Below are 23,282 nucleotides of genomic sequence, written 5' to 3'. Positions count from 1 at the left end.
CATTAACCGTGTAATCTCAGGTTGATCAGAGATTTAAACGTTAACCGTGTAATCTCAGGTTGATCAGAGATTTAAACGTTAACCGTGTAATCTCAGGTTGATCAGAGATTTAAACATTAACTGTGTAAACTCAGGTTGATCAGAGATTTAAACATTAACCGTGTAATCTCAGATTGATCAGAGATTTAAACATTAACCGTGTAAACTCAGGTTGATCAGAGATTTAAACATTAACCGTGTAAGCTCAGGTTGATCAGAGAATAAAACATTAACCGTGTAAACTCAGGTTGATCAGAGATTTAAACATTAACCGTGTAATCTCAGATTGATCAGAGATTTAAACATTAACCGTGTAAACTCAGGTTGATCAGAGATTTAAACATTAACCGTGTAAGCTCAGGTTGATCAGAGAATAAAACATTAACCGTGTAAACTCAGGTTGATCAGAGATTTAAACATTAACCGTGTAAGCTCAGGTTGATCAGAGAATAAAACATTAACCGTGTAATCTCAGGTTGATCAGAGATTTAACCATTAACCGTGTAAACTCAGGTTGATCAGAGATTTAAACATTAACCGTGTAAGCTCAGGTTGATCAGAGAATAAAACATTAACCGTGTAATCTCAGGTTGATCAGAGAATAAAACATTAACCGTGTAATCTCAGGTTGATCAGAGATTGAAACATTAACCGTGTAAACTCAGGTTGATCAGAGATTGAAACATTAACCGTGTAAACTCAGGTTGATCAGAGATTTAAACATTAACCGTGTAATCTCAGGTTGATCAGAGATTTAAACATTAACCGTGTAAACTCAGGTTGATCAGAGATTTTAACATTAACCGTGTAAGCTCAGGTTGATCAGAGAATAAAACATTAACCGTGTAATCTCAGGTTGATCAGAGAATAAAACATTAACCGTGTAATCTCAGGTTGATCAGAGATTGAAACATTAACCGTGTTCGCTCAGGTTGATCAGAGATTTAAACGTTAACCGTGTAAACTCAGGTTGATCAGAGATTTAAACGTTAACCGTGTAAACTCAGGTTGATCAGAGATTGAAACATTAACCGTGTAAACTCAGGTTGATCAGAGATTTAAACATTAACCGTGTAATCTCAGGTTGATCAGAGATTTAAACATTAACCGTGTAAACTCAGGTTGATCAGAGATTTAAACATTAACCGTGTAATCTCAGATTGATCAGAGATTTAAACATTAACCGTGTAAACTCAGGTTGATCAGATAGTTAAACATTAACCGTGTAATCTCAGGTTGATCAGAGATTTAAACATTAACCGTGTAAACTCAGGTTGATCAGAGATTTAAACATTAACCGTGTAAACTCAGGTTGATCAGAGATTTAAACATTAACCGTGTAAACTCAGGTTGATCAGAGATTTAAACATTAACCGTGTAAGCTCAGGTTGATCAGAGAATAAAACATTAACCGTGTAAACTCAGGTTGATCAGAGATTTAAACATTAACCGTGTAAGCTCAGGTTGATCAGAGATTTAAACATTAACCGTGTAAACTCAGGTTGATCAGATAGTTAAACATTAACCGTGTAAACTCAGGTTGATCAGAGATTTAAACATTAACCGTGTAAACTCAGGTTGATCAGATATTTAAACTGCTCAGCAAAATAAAGAATGTTCGGAAGAAAAAAAAAAAAACATAAAATAGAAAACAAGAGTTGGTTGAAATTAAAAAAATAAATATCAAACAATCTTGAAGAGGAGAGTTTGAATTTGAAAATAATCAGGAAATAAGACTCTGCATTCAAGTTAAAATGTGGCAATACAACAAAAAGGCAAAATTATATTAACGACAGTCATACCAACACTATTATCTGTACATTCAGTACCGACCGAGCACGCACGTGTGTGTGTGTGTGTGTGTGACTAAAACGTGCACGAACTACTTCTCCAGCACCATTCAAGCACACGTGACAAGAGGCCTGACCGACACCAACACTGTACAGTCACAGACCTTCAATGAATGATGATTATAACTTCTGCTCTCAAGGCAGAATAATGAGTTAGAATATGACGTCTCACTGCAAACATTTGCCTGCAGGGCGATTGTACTTTACGTTTAATTCTCGCACCGTTCTCATTTCTGTTCTGAGGAAAATATTTTTTATCTTTTGTAAAACCTTTTTTTTTTAATTCTCGTTTGTAAAACTTTTTTTGTTGTTGTTCAAGTCATTATAATAAAGCTAAAAGTTTCCTAATTACATGTTGAATTCCACTCACGACAAAACCACCGAAAGCAAGAAAAGCATCCACATCATGCATTATTATATCTTTATTGTTTATTATAACTTATTTTCTTGCTTTTTATTCACTATTCTATTGTCCTCGTATTTTTATCTGCATTCCTTTAAAGTAGATTAGCTCGGTAGGAAAAATAACGATTTGAGCGGTGTATAATGTGCAGTTCTTCTTGTTGTGGTTGGTTTTTTTGCGGTGACGTAGTTCTTGCGCGCGAGTGTGTGATCCTAATTATTATCGTTCGAAACGCTCTTCCTCATCGATTTGATTCTCAACGTAATTCAATTAGAGGGATTGGAAGTAATAATAATAATAATAATAATATGATTTCAGTTCATCCTGAATAATTAGAGGATTTGATGGCCGGAAGTTAAGTCAGTGCCTCGTAGCTCTTAATAATTATGATGTTGCCTCTTTATATGACAGAACCGTCCGGCGGAGAACAGCTTCTCCGTACCAAGCTAACCTGGCTGGCTGTTGCGACCCTCAGCTGCCCGTTTGGCGCCATGATTTTCTGCATCACGTGGTCACTAGTATTCCAGTTTGAACGGTCCACAGCAACGCACTGCGGGGTGAGAGCGTCACAGGCGGTGATGTGTCGGCTCGGTCAAGTGGTGGTGATGATGAATCGTGCGACGTGTAGTTTTTTTTTCCCCCTTTTTGGTTTTAAAATTGATCAGAATGAGCTCTTTATTTAATTAAAAAAATAATTAAATTCCAACCAAGTAAATGGAGGTTTTTTTTTATTATTATTATTTTTTTTTTAAGATTTAAATTTGAAAAAAATTATCATTAAAAAACATTTTATAAAAAAAATTGACTTTACACCCTTTTGTGGAAATTAATTGGCTCAAACGATGGAAATGAGAATTTTAATCGAAATGATCATCAAGTCGTATAATCTCAACTTTTGTCACATTTTAATAGGAAGTATTGTTACGGATTTGGAAACCTTGTGCACACAAACAACCAGAGTCCCCGAAGCTCAGTTATTTCGATAAGTATGTGTTTATAGTTAGAATCCCTCCTTCTGTCTCATGGGAATTTCGTGTGTGCGCTGCGAGTTATTTTATAGTTAGATTTTTTACAACAACAACAACAACAACAATGCCACCGTCCCTCACTCGACCCAGTCGCCATTGCCCATGTGTTTTTGGCTGAGGGCGTGGGCGGAGCCTCCGTCGCTTCGGATCGAGGCTACACTCCAAGGAAGGGCATGGACCGTTTCCTCCAGCCAATGAGTGAAGGGCGAGCACCACACTCGCGCCCCAGCCAATCGGGAGGCCGACCACGAGTCGTCCGACAACCCCTCGTTCAATCAGGAGGCGAGTGGTGAGGAAAGAAACCGTTCCCACCTGAAGAGAGAAAAAGAGACGAGACGACGACAGCCAGGAGTCTTGGTGGTGATTTGCGGCGCTGTCTGTGCTCATGGTTGAGCGGTCTGCAGTCTTGGTGGCGATTGCAGTCTGTGGTCATGGTTGAGCGGTGAGCGGTCTGCAGTCTTGGTGCGTTTCGCCCGAGGTCCGTCGAGGGTGTGGTTTTCCCACGTAGTTGGACGACGTGGGTATTTAGGTAAATTGAAATTAGGCAATTAACCCTACCCCACACCGACAAAATATTGGCGACCACGGTCCGCTAAGGGACCCGTAAACTCTCAGACTTATCCGAGAGTCACGACCTAAATTCCGGGTGTTCGGTGGGAGACGACTCCACTGCTCCACCTAGTGGTCGTTTATCGCCGCCGGACCCTGGCCCACAACAGTATGTCTGCCTTTATTGTTTATCACCTCCTGAACTCGCTTTGGCATAGAATCTATCAAGTTTTCACAGTTTTCCTTGATCTGTTTGTCATCGCTGCATTATGGCCTCTATGAGCTTGGTTTTCGTGGTAAGGTCCATTTTGCGCAGGCGACATTTAATGATGGACCACAGATTTTCGATCGGATTCAAATCCGGAGAGTTTCTCAGCCAGTCCAACACCTTGATCTTGTTTCTTTTGAAGAAAGTGGTCACCACCTTCGACGTATGGCAAGGAGCAAGATCCTGCTGGAACACCCCTGATCCATCTGGAAACGCCTTCCGCATGTCTGGAATCGCTTTTTCCTCTATCACTTCAATGTAATGGGCAGAATTCGTCATCCCATGGATGGGACGAAGAGGTCCCACGCCGGCATAGCTGAAACGACCCCAGAACATTTTCTTTTCAGGGTGTTTTACGCATTGGTTGATGTGACGTTCACGGAGCTTCTCACCTGGGGAACGGTGAACATGTTGACTCTTGTGTCCTTGAACGAAAAAGTGGCTCTCGTCGGAAAACATCACTTTCTGCCAGTCCTCCTTCGTCCAGTTCTGATACGTCTTGGCCCATAGCAATCTTTTACCCATCATTTTCTTCGTCAGTAGTTGTTTCTTGACTGGTCTTCGGGCTCTCCGACCCACATTCAGGAGCCTTCTTCGAACAACAGTGCTGGAACTCACAACGACTCCTGATCTGGCTATATCTTTTTGCAGATCATCGCTGGTCTTTCGAGGATCAAGTTTGCTTTGACGAATCAAAAACAAATTGTTTCTCGGTGTCGTTTTAAGTTTTCTTTCACACTTTCCTTTACGTTTTGGTGACAGATATCCAGTTGTGATGCCTTGGTTGATAACACTGGTCAACAATTTTTTACTTTCTGAATGTTGTCTAGATTTCTACAAGTGAATTAGGGTATTCTGGCACTGCTGAATCAGGAAATGGCATCCGTTTCTCTCCATCAGGTCAGGTTTTTGTGCTAAGTTGATTTGAAAAAATCAGATCTTGTGACAAAATCAATTACATTTTTGTGGCATTATCAGCTGATTTTTGTCAACACATATCATCCTAAACATGTTTTTAAGAAAAAAAAATGTTTTGCCAACAACATTTATTGATTACATGATAGAAACATCGATTACTGTCACCTGAATGGTGGGCATTGATAAAGGTAAGTACAAGTAAATTGCATGTTGCGTCACCACTGTTCAAACTTCAGGGCTTGAACTTCCGTTTCTTTGAACTCCTGGAATGTTCAGCGGCAGGGAGGTCTCTCTTCAGATTCCAACAGTAGTCAGCCATCATGACTGCGTCCCAGCGACCCTGATACCTGGTCTCCATCTCCTTCATGTCCTGATGGAATCTCTCTCCCTGCTCGTCACTCATTGAACCCAGGTTCTCAGGAAACCGGTTCATATGTGAAAATAGGTAGTGCATCTTGATGCTCATGTTGCAGCCCAGGTTTCTGAAAGCAGTCAGCATGTTGTTGACAAGTTCTGCGTAGTTTCTGGCCTTATTGTTGCCAAGAAAGTTCTGCACTACCAAAACAAATTTCTTCCACGCTTCCAGTTCCACTTCGTTCATTGAGTTTTTGAACTCTGGATCTCTGATGAGCTGACGGATCTGAGAACCATCAAAGATGCCAGCTTTCAACTTCTCCATGGTCAATCCTGGAAAAGCCTGGCACAAGTAAGTGAAGCAGTCACCATCTTTGTCCAGAGCCTTGGTGAACTGCTTGATTAAGCCGAGCTTGATGTGCAGCGGTGGGAAGAGTCTTCTGTCTCTGTCCACCAGAGGGTCGTTGATGACGTTCCTTTCTTTGCATGGCACCAATTCCTCCCGCACAGGCCAGTCCTTCTTCGTGTAATGCTGAGCACGGTCCCTACTATCCCACATGCACAGAAAACATGGGTACTTGGTGAAGCCAGACTGTTGTCCCAACAAAAAGTTCACCATCTTCAGGTCAACACAAATTAACCACTTATGCTGATCATAACCAATTTTCTCCAGCACGTACTTCACCGCTTCATACTTCTCCTTCAGTGTAGTCGAGTGAGCGATGGGTACAGAGGCAAACTGGTTGCCGTTGTGTAGCAGAACACATTTCAGTGATCGCTTGCTGCTGTCAATGAACAGTCTCCAATCTTTGGGTTCGTACTGTGGCACTCCAAGCTTGAGCAGAAGCGCATGTCATAAATTGGCGCATGTAGGTATTGTACATTCTTCAGAGTTCGTTATTTCAAGAAATACAACTTTTTTGTATCACATTATTACAAAATCTGCCCCATTAACTTTAGTTTTGATCCACGAACTTTATGCTTTGCCTCACCAATTTTTGGAAGATTTTGAGGTTTTATGACTTCAAACTGATCCCTTTTCGACATAATCACCCAGAACTATCGTACCTGAATACTTCTTGTCATTAAAATAATTATTTCCAATCAAAACAATTATTTGACATGACATTTTACCCCCACCAACTTCTTCTAAAATGCTCCACACATGCGTACATGTGAACAAAAATGTAAAAAACGACATGTGGCCATATCTCAAAAACTTGACCTGATTGAACAAAACTAATGTGAGTTTTGGATTCAGCGCATCAGATTCGTCCTAAATCAGCGTAAAAAATGCAGACAACAAATTTGTTGTTGACCAGTGTAATCCATGAGACGGAGCTCTGACTGACACCTACAATCATTGCCATCTCTCTGTGACTTCTCGGAGCGCTCGAATAGCGTAAAAATCTTCGTCTGCTTCCGAGGAGTGATGTCCATCGTCTCTCACGAGCGGTGTGTTGAATTCTGAGTGAAACAATGGGGCTGACGTTAGGATCCCTATTGCATCATCCACCCAGTAGTATTGCATCACCCACCCAAAGTTCATGCATGTGCAGTAGAGCTAGATCCAAACTCCTCCTGAAAAAGTTATAACAAATGCCAACGACCTAAAGATAATAATGAACATGAATTTCATTGTAAAAACGGGTATGTTATGGAGGGATAATACAAAATGTTTGAAAAAACCGTTAGTGAGTCAATTAATTTGCACAAGGGTGTATATACGTCAACACTGCACGGGTTATCATGTTCTATAAACTCTGTAGTTTCTAATGTGGAGGCCTATTCTCATGGGAGAGATGTACTGTTGAAGAAGTTCTTTTGCATTTATGGATGAACACCTGAGATTTTTTTTTTATTACCATGAGGGAAAAGACCCCGCTGATGTACGCAGTTACAGTCAGATGGTTAGATGGTAAAAATAACAAATCAGAAATCACTGAAATGTTGCTTACTCCTAACCAACTGTCTCTCATTGCCATAATCTAATTGTGTCGATGGCATATAACATGAGCAATGGCTTGGTGCAACAGACCTTGCATTAACCAGAACCATGGATTATGACCTTATTCATTTCAGAATTATTTTGAATCACAATATAAATGATGAATTTGTGAATAATCAAATGGTTTTCCAGACTCACTGATCATAAAGCTTTCAGTCTGCCTCCATTATAAAAAAACCTCTTGTTCCTGGCTGAATTTGTCATGATTCCCAAAGATGTGTGTGTCGTGTGATGTCACAACACCTGTTGTTGTTGTTGGGTTTTTTTTCCAGGTCCCTAATTACCTGCCGTCGATAAGTGCTGCAATTGGCGACTACTCTCCTCAGCGTTACATTTGGCAGGTTCTGATTGGACTTCATGCTGCGCCACGTTTCCTGCTGTGCACAGCTGCTGTTCGGAGGCGAAAGGCAGCTCTTCATACCGTTAGCCCCACAAACTCCCACAGACAGATGGCCTCCATTGGGCATTGGCTGGGCTATCTTGAGATTGCTGCACTTTTAGGGATCACGTATGTGAGCTCGAAGGAGAACCATGGTGCGTGTACTGGAAAATGAATTGTTGTAGATTGGGAGATACTTTCCGGGTGTGGGTGAGCATCACTCTTGGTCTGATATGTGTTCTCTTCTCTCCCTACGCTCCTTACCCTGCTTTGTCATCCCACCCTAGGAGTGCACGCGATATTCTTTTTCCTGTTTGTGCTTTGCTCTTTAGCTCACATGATCTCTGTGATCTTTGTCGCACGCTGGGTATCAAGTTCCACCAATGCCGCTGTTAGATACACACCACACATGCACAATGTCCCATATGGGGAATTGTATGTTACAGTCAAAAAATAACAAAATTATGCACATAACATGACTAAATTTGATTTTTTTTTTTTTTTTTTTTGTATTTCACTTATGTTGTTAAAAATAATGCCCATTAAGGAGAAATTTTGAATGAGTTCTATGAAGGCAACCATGGCTTGCATTTGTGGGTCCCTGATTGGCTGTGAAAAGATGACATCACATTGCATTTTATGGGATTTCAAGCCACTGGTTGGTTAGAAAATGCACGTGACTTCGCTTTGATTTTCTGGAGCCATAGATGGCTTTGAAACGTGTTTGGATGACAGCCTGTGTTTTTTTTTTTTAATTTATAATTGCCTGAAAGTAAAAGGCTTCTTCAAGAGCATATATATATATATATATATATATATATATATATATATATATATATATATATATATATATATATATATATATATATATATATATATATATGTATATATATATATATATATATATATATATATATATATATATATATATATATATATATATATATATATATATATATATATATATATATATATATATATATATATACATGCCTGGTGTTGTCTTAATGGTTAGTGTAGTGGGCTTTGGAACCTCGGGTCCTGAGTTCAAATTCTGCTCAGCTGTTGAATTAATACCAGGTGGGGTTAACTCAACCTGTCATCCTTCTGATGTCGGCAAAATGAGTGCCAGCATGCTGGCATACTGTGTCGGAGTGGCGACCCGTACAAGATTGTGCCCAATAGCCAAGGACACTGCTTAAGCAGCACTCTGCACAGATTCTGGTCCCAATCTCCTATATATATATATATATATATATATATATATATATATATATATATATATATATATATATATATATATATATATATATATATATATATATATATATATATATATATATATATATATATATATATATATACAATCAAAATAGTGCATTTGTCCTCCATTTCCTGGAGAAACAATGTCATATATCTACCTTGAGAAATTGATATTACTGTACACCATGCTTCTGCCATCCTTATGGTGACAGGTGTACTGACCACCTAATGAATGTTTTTCTTGGACTGGGGGGTGGGGGGTTGCTGCAACTGCTGTCACGCAGCAAACAATTTGGACACAAAAACCATTGTAGTTAGAATCTGAGTATTTTAATGAGCGGTTGTCTTCATAATCAGACTTTGTGACCTGACTTCATCTTTGGTGATTATTTTTAATTTGATTTTTATATATGACTGAGGCTCGTGGAAGAGTGAGAGCAGAATGTCAAGGAGAAAACACCAACATCAGATTAGAAGTGAAAGAGAGATCAAGGGGAGGGAGAGAAGGGCACATGGGGGTGAATAAGCCACACACAAGCTCAATGGAACACAGCAAGAAGAGAAAGGGGAAAGTGGGGATGTAACATAAAAGGAACAAACCAACCATTAACTAACAAACGAAAAGAGGTGAGGGAGAGAGGGGGAAATCACAAAAGCTGGAAAAACAGGAGTGCTTGGGAATGGAGTCATTTTGGGGGTAGAAGAGATCTGAGTATGGGTGGGGGGCGACCTGAGGTAGTGGTGAACAGCGCTCTTGAATCCAAATATTTATTAACAAGCCAAATCTCTGCTCTCATCACTGCTGAGGGATCTAACATTGATTACATATTTTAAATTCCTGCCCCCCTCCTCCCCACTCCCCACCACCACCCCCTCTGTGTGCTTTGAAACTTGATCTTCATGATTTGGAAACACATGAGTAGAGTATTTTATTAACTTTTTTTTTTTTTTGTATTCACAGTCGAGGCTTGTGAAAGAGCTGGAACCCTAACTTGACAATTCAGAGGGAATTCTTATTTTATTTTTAATCCTTAGTGTTGATTGATTATTTTAATATGGAGCCAATAAATTACATAAGTTTTATCTAGATGTGAATAATTAAGGTGTAATTAAAACTTGCATGGAAGTTTAAAAAGAATTTCTGCACTACAAAACAAAAAGTATAAAATGTTTCAGAATGATCTACGACAATTGGATAATGTCAAAGAAATGTCAAATTCCTCATCTGCAGCTTCCTGGCGATTGTTTTTACTCACCTGTGGAGCCTGATGGCTGGTCACAGCAGTCTGACTGTTTGCGTCAGTCAACTTAGATGTTCTCCAATGACTAAATCCTTCATAATCTTCCATATCATCCAATGGCTTGAAATCCCTCATCCTTTTCAATGTCATCCAATGGCTGTAAATCCTTCATCCTCGTCGATACAATCCAATGAATGTAAATAAACTATCCTTAACCCCAACAATATATTGCTCTTTATGTCAGAGACCTCTTTTCTCACGTAGTTCTACTCATCCCCCCTCCCTTTCCTCCCTCCTGCTCCACAGACAATAAGTGAATGGAAATCTCGGTGCTGGAAACAATGCTTCTGTGTTGTGAATGTCACCTCCATTATCGTCGCTGTATATGTCTACAACAGACACAACCAGTATTGTGAGCCTGGAGGTTGGTCTGACCTGAGTTCTTGAGGACCTGAGGATGCTTCTTTGTACTACAATGACCTTGCTAAATTGGATTCTCCATCTCTCACTAACTACCTTTCCTCTTTCTTTATCCCCCCCCCACCCACCTGCAATCCTTTCCTTATCCCTCCAGCATACACAATATTTGCTCTTGTGGAGTACTTTTTTGTGTTTTCAAATATGGCATTCCACATGACGTCGTACTGGGAGTTTGCTGGGTGTCATCTTCTCATCGTCTCAGGAATTGGTGATAAGAGCTTCTGAAGAAGGCCGAGGAGGCATGGATTTCTTTGCCAGGAGAACGGTGCTCTTATGTGGATTTGTGTGAAAAGGGTGTAGGGTCAGGATCATACACTCTTGCACCCATCTTCATTATTTGCTTGACTTGGCCAGCTTCGAAGCAATAGAGTGGGGAGAGGTGTTTTAATTGTTTTGTGATTCTCGTCGGTTCAGCCTGAACCATCATCCCTTCTTCCTTCCGAGTTGGACTTATTCAAGCTAATGCGGAGGCAGCGGATTACATATCAACACACCTCCCCCACCCACCCAGAGTCCTCACTTGTGCAGACAGCCACTTCTAGTGTGAAACGGCCCAACCCAAAAATGTTTGGAACTGTCGAGCAGAGACGGAACTTGCTTTGTCATGAAGTGACTTGCAATTGGTGTACATGTTTCTTAACATTTGAGAGGAACACAAGAACTTTTTTTTTTAATGTACAGTAAAACTTCTACCAGGTAATTCTGCTGTAAATTCCTTTTCAAACCTGTATGACATCATACATACCTATTTATTTTGAAAATTATGCACTGGGTGGGGTGGGGAGTCCACTTTAAAAAGGTAGGTTCAACAATAAGCTTACCATAGGTAGGAATGTAGCACAATGGTGCTCTTCCATGAGCCTAGACTTTGCATACACAACACTTCAGTCACTTGTATTCGGATCTGTTGCATATTCACACGGATTTTCTTGCACTCACATCGAGGAACATTGCACACTTCAGAATGGAAATGTTGCTCAGGTCATACCATGCTTCTCTTTCTTTTGTTTCATGGCTGTGGATAGCATCATTTTGCTGAATGATGGATTGTGCCATTGACCAGGTTATGCTGTTATGCTAGCATGGTTCAACATAGACTCGTGTGAAATGTGCCATTGTCATCCTTACCTATCAGTCATGTATCCTAAGCTTTAATTTGTATCAACTACATATACAGCCTGGTGTTGGCTTAATGGTTCGAGTGGCTGGCTTGAGATCTCAAGATCTTAGGGTCTTGAGTTCAAGCCCCTTTCCCACTGTTGAATTAACACCAGGTGGGTTGGCTCAGCCTGTCCTCCTGAGATCGGCAAAATGAGTACCAGCTTACTGGTAACGGGGATTTGCATCGGCAGAACAGCCGTGCCCCCAGAAAATGATGCAGCCAAGCAGCCACAGTAGGGTGCTTCATAATCGGGGGTAAAAAATAAAAGTATGAATATTCATGCTCCCTGGGTGTGCCTTTGTTCCATTTGACAGTAGAAACATACACACCAAATATGAAGCAGATTGGAGGATGTTTAGGGGTTCCTCAAGTTGGCACAATATTGTTGAAATTTGCCAAACTGTAACTGACAACTTGCCCTCGAATGTGCACAACACAGTACACTTCACAATTAATATCGTTGTTTTATATTTTCATTGGAATAGTATATTATATTGTGCAAATTACGTGTATTTTTGTAAATATGAACCAAAATTGTGCGAACTTGAGGAACCCCTAAATATCATGGAATTTTGTTCATTTTTGACCTATAAGTTCTTATGGGGTATTGGAACAAAGGCAAAATCAGGGAGCAGCAAAAATCAAACTTTCATTTTTTGGAACACCCTAAGCCACAGGCTTCATACGAATAAGTGAAATAATTATGTATACCACATAACCTTCATGTCTGTTTCATCACCAACCGCTTAACTTCCACCGATTGCTAATTGTCAACACCTGTGAACACTAGTTACTTGGATGAATTCTGTGTTGGGAGGTTTGGTTGTATTATATATTGTTGCGGACCCAGAGTCGTGGGGATATCCCTGGTTCTCCCTGGACTCACCGGTAATCGAGGCCATCACACACGAAGAACTTTGTGTCATGGTGGATTGCTAATCGACTGCGAATGCCAATAACTTGACCACATGATTCAGGTCCTCTGTCTGACAACCGTTTACCAAAGAACATGTGACCTCCTTACCGGGAAATCACGCCCTCGGCAATTGTGCTATTTGAATAATGCGGCCGAGCTTTCCGCAAGCACAATGCCGCACTGATATGAGAGCCATTTAGTTGGGGAATTATAACCTCCCAGCTAATCTACATATGAACATCAGGGGTAGATCGAGAATTTTTTTAGGGGGGGGGGTACATTTAAGGTTAACTCTCTAGAGCCCCAGGGGTCATCGGTTTTTGTTCACCCAGAATATTTTGTGGGCTCGAGAGGGTTAAGATGTTCTCATGTTGTGAAATATCCCACCAAGCCTTATTCAAGTCAATAATCAGAGGAAAAACCGGTTAATCTATCCAGAGCTAGCAGTATCTGACCATAAATTTACTTTCTCCACAGGGAAATTTGGGAATATCAAGCTACTTGACGAAAAGGTCTCAGGCCTGTCACTAACTGACTCGAAAGAAAAGCTGAAGATTTTGGAATCTTTGCGATGGATCTTTACAACAACAGTATAAATACGCAAAATGTTTTCAATACAAATCAATGAAAATATCAAACGGACAAGCACAAAATGTGGTGAAATGACCCCAAGCACAAAGCCTAAACTCGCCATTGCGGATCATCATATCATTATTTATCTTACTATAATTCACCGTCTGTCCGTCCGTCTGTTGCCAGGTACCACAAAAACGGCTGAACCGATCGTAACCATTTTTGGGTGTGTAATCCTGGGACCACTTGGAGTAAAATAGGCATAAATATAATAACATGACCCCCTTGACGGCTCCCTTTGGGAGCGGGGTGCTTCTACTTATAATAATGGACGATGTAGACACTGAAACTTTGAATTACCTGGTGAAATAGTTCAGGATTGTACTGTGTTTTGCTGGAGGACACGATCCCCAAAAATGTTGATTTTCTCTTTGGAGCCAGAACTAAACACTGAGTTGCAGGGATTAATACAGAACAAGAGAAAAGTATTGCCGCTCAGATTAATTGCCGAGTGAAATAATGTACTGCGATTGTCCAGTGCTATCTCACACTACGATCATGTGACATAATTGTAAGGGTGGCGGGGGGTTCACGTGCACCTGGTGAACTCCCCCCCCCCCTGGATCCACCATTGGACATTGCTGGACCAATGGAAGAAAGGGTAACCATGGGCAGATTAGAAATATAACAATAATTTGTTTATAATAAGCGATAAGGGGTAGGAGAAGGAGGGAAGGGAATCCAAGGGCTGTAATAACGTTGAAGGGCAACTGGGGCAGGAAAAGGGGAAATGCAATGAAAAGAGTAATCAAGATGTATATTTACAAAGAAGAAAGAGAATGTACAATTTGCAGACTTAGCTTAACCTATACCTTACCTACCAGATAACAAAACAGGGTACCCATCAGACCACACAAAGATGGGAAGACAAATTGGGAGGGGCAGGGAGGCCTCAGCCAACCGGTTTGTATGTCACCATCACCCTCCCCAGCTTGGTCCCACTCTCCGGAATGGCCGCGACACTGCTCTCCATAAGCAAGCGCCCATGTGCTCCATCAAGAGCACCAACCAAAGCATCCAGGGCCAGGGAAGAAGTGAGAGCGATTTAGAGTGTCCGGGAACAGTGCAGAAACGAGTGTGACAACTAGAGCAGAGAGACAGAATGCATGCCGCAACCAGGACTGAGAGAGAGCTCGAGGCAAGATAGCAAGCCAGGTTCTGAGCACAGCTTTATGACCCCTGGGTCAGGCGGGGCCAATGAGCCACCTGTCAGATCTTCCGTGGTGGCCTGTGATCAGCTATTGGGCCACGTCAGATCCTCCAGCCGGCCCCATGCCAGCTATTGGAGGGTTCCCCTGCAGCCCAGCTCATTCCGCTGCCTGGCCGGATAGTCACTCATTTGGTTCTTCCGGCTGTCGTCATGAGCAGAACTCCGCACTTAACATGGGCAATCGCCCCTTCTTCCCCCATGCTCCTGGGACGAGCCCCAAACGTCCAACAATGTCCATGGCACAAAGCCAGTGAATGGGGTAATCATTTCAAGAAGGCTGGGGCATGTCCTGGTCCGTTTATCGGTCGTGTTCAGGTGGAGGGGAATGAACAGAGATTAAGGGAATGAAATACAGTTCAGGGGTAGACTGCAACAAATTACATTACAAGGTAGACATCCACATAGGCAAAAAGACAAACAAGGACTTTGTGGAGCTTCAAATAATAAATGGGAATTTGAGAATTTGGCGTGCTTTCCAAAATGCTGGTGTTAGTCACACACGTTGAACGCCATGGCAGTAAAACACACACGCCCGATGTGATGACTGCAGTCACGGCAGATGTCATCATGCGCTGATGTCTCTATTCTCCCAACGGGTTAAGAGGGGGTGCTAACTACCCAACCCAACGATTTTAATTACAAAATAACCCCTATAGGGAAGATGCTTTTCTTAATGTTCATTACGGAAATAACTATTCTAAAGAGTCTATGTGCTGTGTGCGTTTCAATCTCAACATGCGGTTTATAAAACCACAACAGTATATGTATGTATATATATATATATATATATATATATATATATATATATATATATATATATATATATATATATATATATATATATATATATATATATATATATATATATATATATATATATATATATATTTAATCAATTGACACCTCCCACACTCCCTGAGCTGAAGAAGCTGCATAAAACAACCCAAGAAAGCCTACACAAGGTAAACGCTATGCTGTTTCAAACCCTTCTCAGAGTTCCTCCCCAGCTCTTAAGACATTCACACAAAGTACGCACAAGAGAATCTCAATGCGACACACCCCCTCAGCTGCCGGATCGGTGTCATCGTTTATTGGGGAATCATCAGTGACAGGGCAGACAGCAATACATACCAATGAGGCTCTCAAGCATGTGCCATATGCAAATGTCAAAGGCAGTCAATATGTAAATAATAAAGAAAGACCCACCCACATCTCTCACCTGTGAGTGGAGGGAATAGCCAATCAGCTCTCACCTAATCAATTAAATCCAGGTGGCTAGGAATATATAAATAATTGACTCATCCCACACTCCTCCAGCCGAAGAAGCTGCATAAAGCAACTCAAGAAGGCCTACACAAGGTAAGCACTTTGCTGTTTCAAACCCTCCCAGAGTTCTTCCACTGCTATAGACATTCACACATAGTACACACATGAGAATCCCAATGCTGCACACCCCATTCAACGACCGGACAGGTTTCATCGCTGATTGGCGAATTATCAGCAATAGCGCAGACAGCAATGCATACCAAATAGGCTTCTTCGGCTTGAAGAGTGTTTGAGGTGTCAGTTATTTATATAATCCGAGCCACCTGGCTGAATAATTTATGTTTTGCATCCCACTGAAAGGCTGAATCTCAATCTGGACCTGAACCTAAATCGAATCAGCTTGTTGTTGTCACATACCCAACTCTTCCACCTTGTTTTGTCATTAAACATCCACAATTTTTTGAAATATCGTTTTTGGCTCTGTCTCTCAACGGTGAGGAATCATTTCAGAAAATTTTTAATTGTTTTCTGGAAACAGATCCAGATATTCACCAAAATCTAACCAATTCGTCTTTGTCAAACACCCAATCCGTCCATAACTTTTTGAGATATCCTGCTTCCAGGCAAACAAACAGACAGAGGTGAAAGCATATAACCTCGACCACCAAAGGTGGTGGAGGTAAGAAAGCAAAGTTGAAAGATGGCAAAATGTTCCACCAGCGATGACCTAATGTCAAATTTTGAGTTTAAAATATCTTCTGTTTTGACCTCTGTGACCTTAAGTCCCCACTCACTGGGGCATGAACCTGGGGAAAAATCCAAAAAATCGTTGCATATCTCAACCCTAATGGCCCCCATTGTTGATTGCATATTCAAAGTTTCGTTTTAAAATGTGCCCGTGATTTAATTTTTTTGATATTTTGATCCTGCCTTCGGGCCTCAGTCGTGGGGCAGATAACAGCAATTTTTGAGAGGAATCGTGCAAATGATGATACAAGCATCAAATTTGGCACATTTGTTCTCCAGGGGATTCTAATCAAATCTGCCTGATTGGCCATTTGAAAATCCAAATTTTGAAAAATTTGAAAAAAAGAAAAAACTTCAAAAAAATTTAAAGTCACAGCTGGCTGAAATTCTTGAAGCGCAAGTGAACATCCCAGACAGAGAACCAAGGGGAGATGCAGTCATCATTGATGGCTCAGCACTTATCAATGCCCTACCTCCATGCACTTCAAAGATATTTGATGACTGCTGAAGAAGACATCATCCCTAAGATGGAATCCGATGGTGCCAGGAACGAGAGGGTGGACGTCGTGTTTGATGTGTACAAGAAGTCGAGTCTGAAGTCCGAGGCAAGGTCGAAAAGGTGGCAAGGAATCAGAAGAAGAGTGACAGGAACCAGTGAGACCCCGAGTAACTGGAGAAGCTTTCTTCGAGATGACAGCAACAAGACTGAGCTGTTTCACTTCCTTGTGGAAAAGATGTGTGAAGCACAGACGACGAGCACAGTCATTGTCACAAAAGGAGAAGATGCCATTAGCAACACAAGGAAGACACTGGATGCTGTGTCTCCATGTTGTCATGAAGAAGCTGACACTCGAATATTTGCACACGCCGGGGATGCAACGACGGATGGTAGCAAGTCCATTATCATGAAGGCTAATGACACGGACGTACTAGTCACAGCAATATCTGTACTGCCATCCTTACAGGAACTAGGTCTTGAGAACATGTGGATTGCCTTTGGCCAAGGAGTCAAGGCACGATGGATTCCAGTCCATGAGGTAGTTTCTGCAATAGGGCCTGAGAAAGCTGGAGGGATCCCATACTTCCATGCGTTCACTGGATGTGACGTCGTGTCTGCCTTCCGCGGTAAAGGGAAGAAAACTGCATGGCAGACTTGGAACGTCTTTGATGATGTTTCTGAAACATTCACCAATCTCAGCCAGCATCCAACATTGATTCGTGATCTTGACTTTTTTGAAGTTTTTTTTTTTTTTTCAAATCTTTCAAAATTTGGATTTTCAAATGGCCAATCAGGCAGATTTGATTAGAATCCCCTGGAGAACAAATGTGCCAAATTTGATGCTTGTATCATCATTTGCACGAGTTTTCTACTATCTACTAGACTACAGGGGGTGAGGTGACCTTCTTGCCATGTGGTGATCATAATTACCAAGTTTGGTGAATTTCTGCAGAACCCTTTAGGTCTTTAGGAGATAGTGTGATGGACAGATGGACAGACAGAGGGAGCTGATTATAATATCCCCCCACCATTCCGGTTTTAAAAAAACAATGCGTAGGGATAATACCGTTTTCCTTTCCATTCGAATGATACCATATACCAAGCCAAACCCTCCAAAGGGTCATGATGAAAGCAAGTAACAGCTGGTAGATGTTGATTGAGAAAAATGGACAAGGAGGCTATCTATGTCTTTCATTCTTGGATTATATTGCACTGTAAACCTTTCTCTTGCGCATCACTTGTGGGGATAGACCTCCATCACCGTGGTTTGGTCTGTTGCATATGGGGTGATGGGGCCAAAATACCCCATATTTTGTGAACGTAATAAATAAATGTCCCCAGATTCGATATTAAAGATCACGCTGGAAATATCAGAGAGGGAAAAATGGAAAACAGGTGTTGGCTCATTCAGGCCCAGACTTGAGTTGTTGGACAAGCCCAAGCCATTGCACTAGATTGTACTTATGTGGGAGGAAATTGCATGGATGTCAAAGCAGGATTAGGTAGTTCTGGTAAATTTGGAGGTTCTTGTTTAGAATTGCTTTGGAATGATAAAGGAAGCATGAAAAGTATTTTTGTGCATGTGTGGGCGAAGAGCAACGATGTGTATAACGTGGCGTGGTATAGGCGGGGTCAAGTGAGGCTGGTGGAGATTCACTCCCAGGCTCACCTGTCCAGGTGTGTGCTGCTTGCAATCGGGTTTCCGCTCAATAGCACAGGTGAGGCTTGCTCCTACTGTGTTTTAACTTACTTTTATCAGGGCTGTTTACTGGGCCTGGGTGGTCCAGATGTGATACTCGACCTGTATATATATGTATGTATATATATATATATATATATATATATATATATATATATATATATATATATATATATATATATATATATATATACATACTCACACACACACACACACTGTTGTACAAAAGTATTAAACATTTATTTGCTGTCTGAGACAGATTGTTAAATAATGACCTCATTCTAATCACTCATCGGTCATATTTTTTTTCTTTTTTACCTGTTTACAGAATAAAATCACAATCCACCTCATCAAATATATAAAGCTTATACTTTATTATAGACTAGCAGGGGCTACCGGGTGCTGCTCTGAGGGAAAGGGGGCAGGGGATACTCGGCACTACCCGGCCAGGTGTGCTTTTCCCGGAGGTGGTTTCTCGACTTGTTGGATATTGAAAAGCTATGGGGTTATTGGCCTCGTGGTGGTTACCTTTCCACTGCGGACCGGTAGCAGGACTGCTTAACGCCGCATCCAAATATACACTTTATAGCAGCCTTTTGGTGGCCTCAAAATGAATGTCAAGGCCAATGTGTGGAAGTTTATGACTTTACATAGATTCTGAAGTACCGACGCCAAAAAGTTGGGGCCTCCAGGTGCTAAGGTTCGGCCATGAAAGATTAATGTAAAAACACACAAAAACACTTGAAAATATGTGTTTCGATAGGATACGTGCCTGGTGTTGGCTTTATGGTGAGGGCGGTGGGCTTGGGATCCTCGGATCCTGAGTTCAAATCCCTCTCAGCAGTTGAATTAATACCAGGTGGGGTTGACTCTGCTTGTCATCCTTCCGAGGTTGGCAAAATGAGTGCCAGAACGTATCCTGTGTTGGAGTGGTGACCCATCCAGGATTGTGTCCAATAACCAAGGAGACTGCTTAAGCAGCACCAACGCTCTTCATGGAGTATGCTCTCAATGGATGGATAGGATACCCACCCACCCCCTACTGAAAACTGTGTGTGTGCGTGTGCGCGTGTGCGCTAGCTAACATATGTGTTTATATTTGCAATAAAAAAACCAGAATGGCACTCGAAGAACACATAGTCTCGCCTCTTGCATTCATTCTGAACAAAATACCATCATCAACTGAACACTCTACTATTATAACCCACTGCTATTATGGTCCGTATACCCATATCATCCATGCACGCTATTGTCACATAGTTTCACGTTATGGATTATGAACATCATAAATGAATTCTTCATTCACATCCTGCCATCGATGAGAAAGAAGAAATTTCAGATTTTTCGGATAAAGATTTTCATTTCCACCAAGAATGTCTTGAACACTGATGACATCATCATTATCACCAAATTATATACCCCGTGGGGAGTTAAAGACGTATGCTAAGTTTCAAAACAAAATTTCGTTGAGTGGTTTCGGAGAAAATGATGTCCAAATATTATTTTTTCCTTAAATCCAACATGGCTGCCATACCATGTGGCCTATGATGTCAAGAGTTATCAATAAAATATTCTCAGTGGGGAGTCCCCCTTATGTTTATTGAAGTTTTGCATCGATCAGACAAGCGGTTGCGGAGAAAAATATTTTTTCAATGCAAAAATATATGGACGCACGCGCGCACGCGCACACACTTTGGGGCGAGAATAACAACCTCAGAAACACAGGTAATTCATAAACACATTATCTTTAACCCGTGTTTCAATCTGGTAAATTTGCAAAGAGGAGGTAATGAGACCGATGCACCACATTACAGTTATGAAAGTTGATGCAAAAGTTTGCTCAAGTTGAAAGTTTTAGCCTTAAACAGGTTTGTATACAGGTATGTAATAACCTTTTGTTTTGTGTTTTTGGCCAATACCAATCTCTCCCCCTTATCCAATCTCTCAGCAGTTGCTGCCAGTACATTTTGGCTTTCCAGCTGCTTTACATTCCAGCCAACACCCATCCAACGGTGAGACAAACAGCTTTAGGATATGTGCTTGTATTTGTCCGTCAGTCTATCCATCTTTGTTTTTATAATATTAAGATCTGTACAAATAGATATTTCACTCAAATTGCATTGAAGTTGCTTGACTGGTCTGCTCCAATCGATCAATCTTTTAGATATCATGAGGCAGGTGGTGAAAACATCAGTGCTATTTTTCATAACTCTGTGGCACATTGTTTCACAACCACAGTCCTAAATTGGATAGCATTGAATGGATTCTGGTTCATACATTTGGCAAGCTGGGGGTGTGCAGAATGCTATGTACTTTTTTTTGCAGTTCTTAAGCTCCTTGTCCAAAAGTTTTTGATTCTAAGGGCATTTTGAGGTGTGTAGTGAGGAAGTTGGGCTGACAGGATGACCCAGAGGTAAGCACACTCACCTCTAAACTGCCGAGCCTGGGTTTGAATCATGACCCAGTTATAAACTGCCATCGGCATCTCAAGGAGATGGGGATGGGCCAGGCATCTGCTTGGGGGATGGCCAGACGGAGGTCCCTGGAGTGGAAAGTGGACGGAGTGACGCGCTGCTCCGCTGCATGCTCCCATACCTGACCTGACCAGACTGGTGTTTCAGAGGCAGGGTGATTCATCAATGTGTGTGCCGTCCCTCGGATGGACATTAAACTAGCATCCCGTCTGCCAATATTAGTTGGTAGATGTTAAACGTCCCACCGTGTCCTTCGCGCAGAGTCGGCTTGGTATCAGCGGCACCATGAACAAATTCCAAACTCCTCCAATAACTGCTGCTGGGAGAGGGATGGCAAACTGCCAAGCATGACCACAGGCCAAGAAACTGCGATGGCAGAACCAAAACTCTGTATGACAGTCTGGTACATCAGATAGGAGTGAGGAGATTAAACAAGTGTTGGTGTGTGCACGTCACCAGATCAGATGTCTTCATCATGTCTCGTGACATTACAGGGAGAGGCATCAAATGCTGGGTTGTGGCCACCTAGCTCAGGCAGGAAATTAGAATTTGGCTTTGGTACTGTCACACAATGGCATACTGTTTACAAGAGGCACCGTATTAAAGTCGACTGGTCCCCTTGGAAGGAATGGCGAGCTCGATGATGCAATGGCCTGTCTAATAAGGATCAGGCTGATAAGTTCTGTTCATAATCACAATCGAACCCCGAAAAAACTCAGGTAAAGTCATGAATTGTTTTCTTTTTTTTTCAACAGGTGTGAAAGTAAATAGGTGACCAAATGGCTTTTATTTACCTACACGAGAATACCAAAAGTATTGTGAAAGTATATTCAACCTTTACATGACCTTTCATACCGCAAAACAGCGTTTCGCTTTCTAAAGGTGTGTAGTAGGTGTGACCTTTAGCATTTACCGGTTATTGGGTTTATGTGATTGGCAACATCTCTATGAAATTGGGCCTTCCTAAGCCAGTTGCCGCACTATAAAAGGAGCTGTACGTCCGTGCGTGTGTGCATACTTGCGAGTTCCACCCATTGATTGAACAGTTCATCTGACTCTGCCCACAATTTCTACACTACGGCCACCAAACGTAGGAACCCTTGAGAATTTACCCGTTAGAACCTTTTCTCTCAAGCAGTGCTGTTACTGTGGAGGTTACACAGGTTTGCTGTTATTTCTGATTATTTCCTCTTCAAATTGTGAGTTGAACGGGTGACTGATGAGTTTATGTGGAGTTGGTGATAACATGATAAGGGAGCAGAAAGCATAGCATATTCTGCTGTTTCGACGTGGGAATGCCCGTCTGATTTTATGAGCGGGAGGTGGATGAGAGTAAAGATGTGACAGTTTTGGAAGGGGGGGTTGAGGCTTTGGGGTTTGTGGTGGGGGTGGGGGGGTTGAAGGCTTGAGTATGGGGAGGGGATTGATGCCTTAGGGTTGGGAAGGGTGAACTTGGTGAACCATTTATGAATAATAGCCAAGCCATGCGGGTACGGTATAACTGGCAGTCAATTGCTTATAGAGTTATTTTACCAATCGCTCGATCAGGATGAGAGCAAATAGTGAGTTCTCATCGTGGGCAGCAATTTCCAGTGGCGTTCCGTTGTGGGCTCAGTGCTCTTCCCAGTGTTCATAAATGACTTGCCCAATGTCAATGACTGCCGTTCAAGTCTGTTTCCTGATGATGCTAAGGCCTGGAGACTTATGATCCCTCAAGCTGTATCACACTACAGGAAGACTTGCACTGGCTCGATCGGTGTTCCTGGGATAATTACCTGCTTCTGAACACATGAAGCCTGCCAGACATACTTAGCTCATGATGCCTACAACACATGCAGCATTTGTCACAGTGTCTTGCACGATACTACAAGTTTGATCTTCTTGTACTCGTAAACT

General features: G+C 41.6%; 3 protein-coding genes across 10 annotated transcripts in view; 2 read left to right on the top strand and 1 right to left on the bottom strand.

The window, feature by feature from the left end:
• The window catches only part of DIS3 (DIS3 exosome endoribonuclease and 3'-5' exoribonuclease), a 61,517-nt gene extending 58,670 nt beyond the window's left edge, over positions 1-2,847 (bottom strand). The window contains exon 1 of one of the 5 annotated variants that reach the window (XM_085859835.1): positions 2,744-2,847. Coding sequence is in view for 1 of the 5 variants with exons in the window: in XM_085859831.1 (XP_085715957.1) it covers positions 1,926-1,939 (14 nt within the window). In the remaining 4 variants the exon portion in view is untranslated. Of the gene's footprint in view, positions 1-1,841; positions 1,991-2,743 lie in introns of those variants that run through there. The other 4 variants (XM_085859833.1, XM_085859832.1, XM_085859831.1 and 1 more) reach the window with 4 other exon arrangements.
• On the top strand, positions 2,621-13,919 carry PGAP2 (post-GPI attachment to proteins 2). 2 transcript variants are annotated; one of them, XM_085859837.1, is made up of 5 exons: positions 2,621-2,849; positions 7,690-7,951; positions 8,084-8,163; positions 10,607-10,724; positions 10,875-13,919. In XM_085859837.1, exons 1-5 carry the CDS (start codon positions 2,679-2,681, stop codon positions 11,003-11,005), a joined length of 762 nt encoding a protein of 253 aa, XP_085715963.1. In that variant the 5' UTR covers positions 2,621-2,678; the 3' UTR covers positions 11,006-13,919. The 2 variants fall into 2 exon arrangements, with proteins under 2 accessions (XP_085715963.1, XP_085715962.1); XM_085859836.1 differs by having other exon boundaries at positions 2,623-2,849; positions 8,084-8,187.
• Positions 13,920-15,628: 1,709 nt separating this feature from the next.
• LOC147011095 (uncharacterized) overlaps positions 15,629-23,282 on the top strand; it is a 41,540-nt gene continuing 33,886 nt past the window's right edge. Inside the window, exons 1-2 of one of the 3 annotated variants that reach the window (XM_085859844.1) lie at positions 15,629-18,931; positions 20,861-20,924. In XM_085859844.1, coding sequence (XP_085715970.1) covers positions 18,694-18,931; positions 20,861-20,924 — 302 coding nt within the window. In that variant the 5' untranslated portion in view covers positions 15,629-18,693. The remainder of the gene's footprint in view (positions 18,932-20,860; positions 20,925-23,282) is intronic. The other 2 variants (XM_085859846.1, XM_085859845.1) reach the window with 2 other exon arrangements.

Source organism: Eptatretus burgeri, chromosome 16 (genome assembly GCF_056783735.1).
Source record: "Eptatretus burgeri isolate ZD-2024b chromosome 16, Ebu_testis_v1, whole genome shotgun sequence".
In the NCBI taxonomy this organism is placed as follows: Eukaryota; Metazoa; Chordata; class Myxini; order Myxiniformes; family Myxinidae; genus Eptatretus; species Eptatretus burgeri.
Note: the sequence above shows the minus strand (reverse complement) of the source record. Positions and strands in the feature narration are given on the sequence as shown.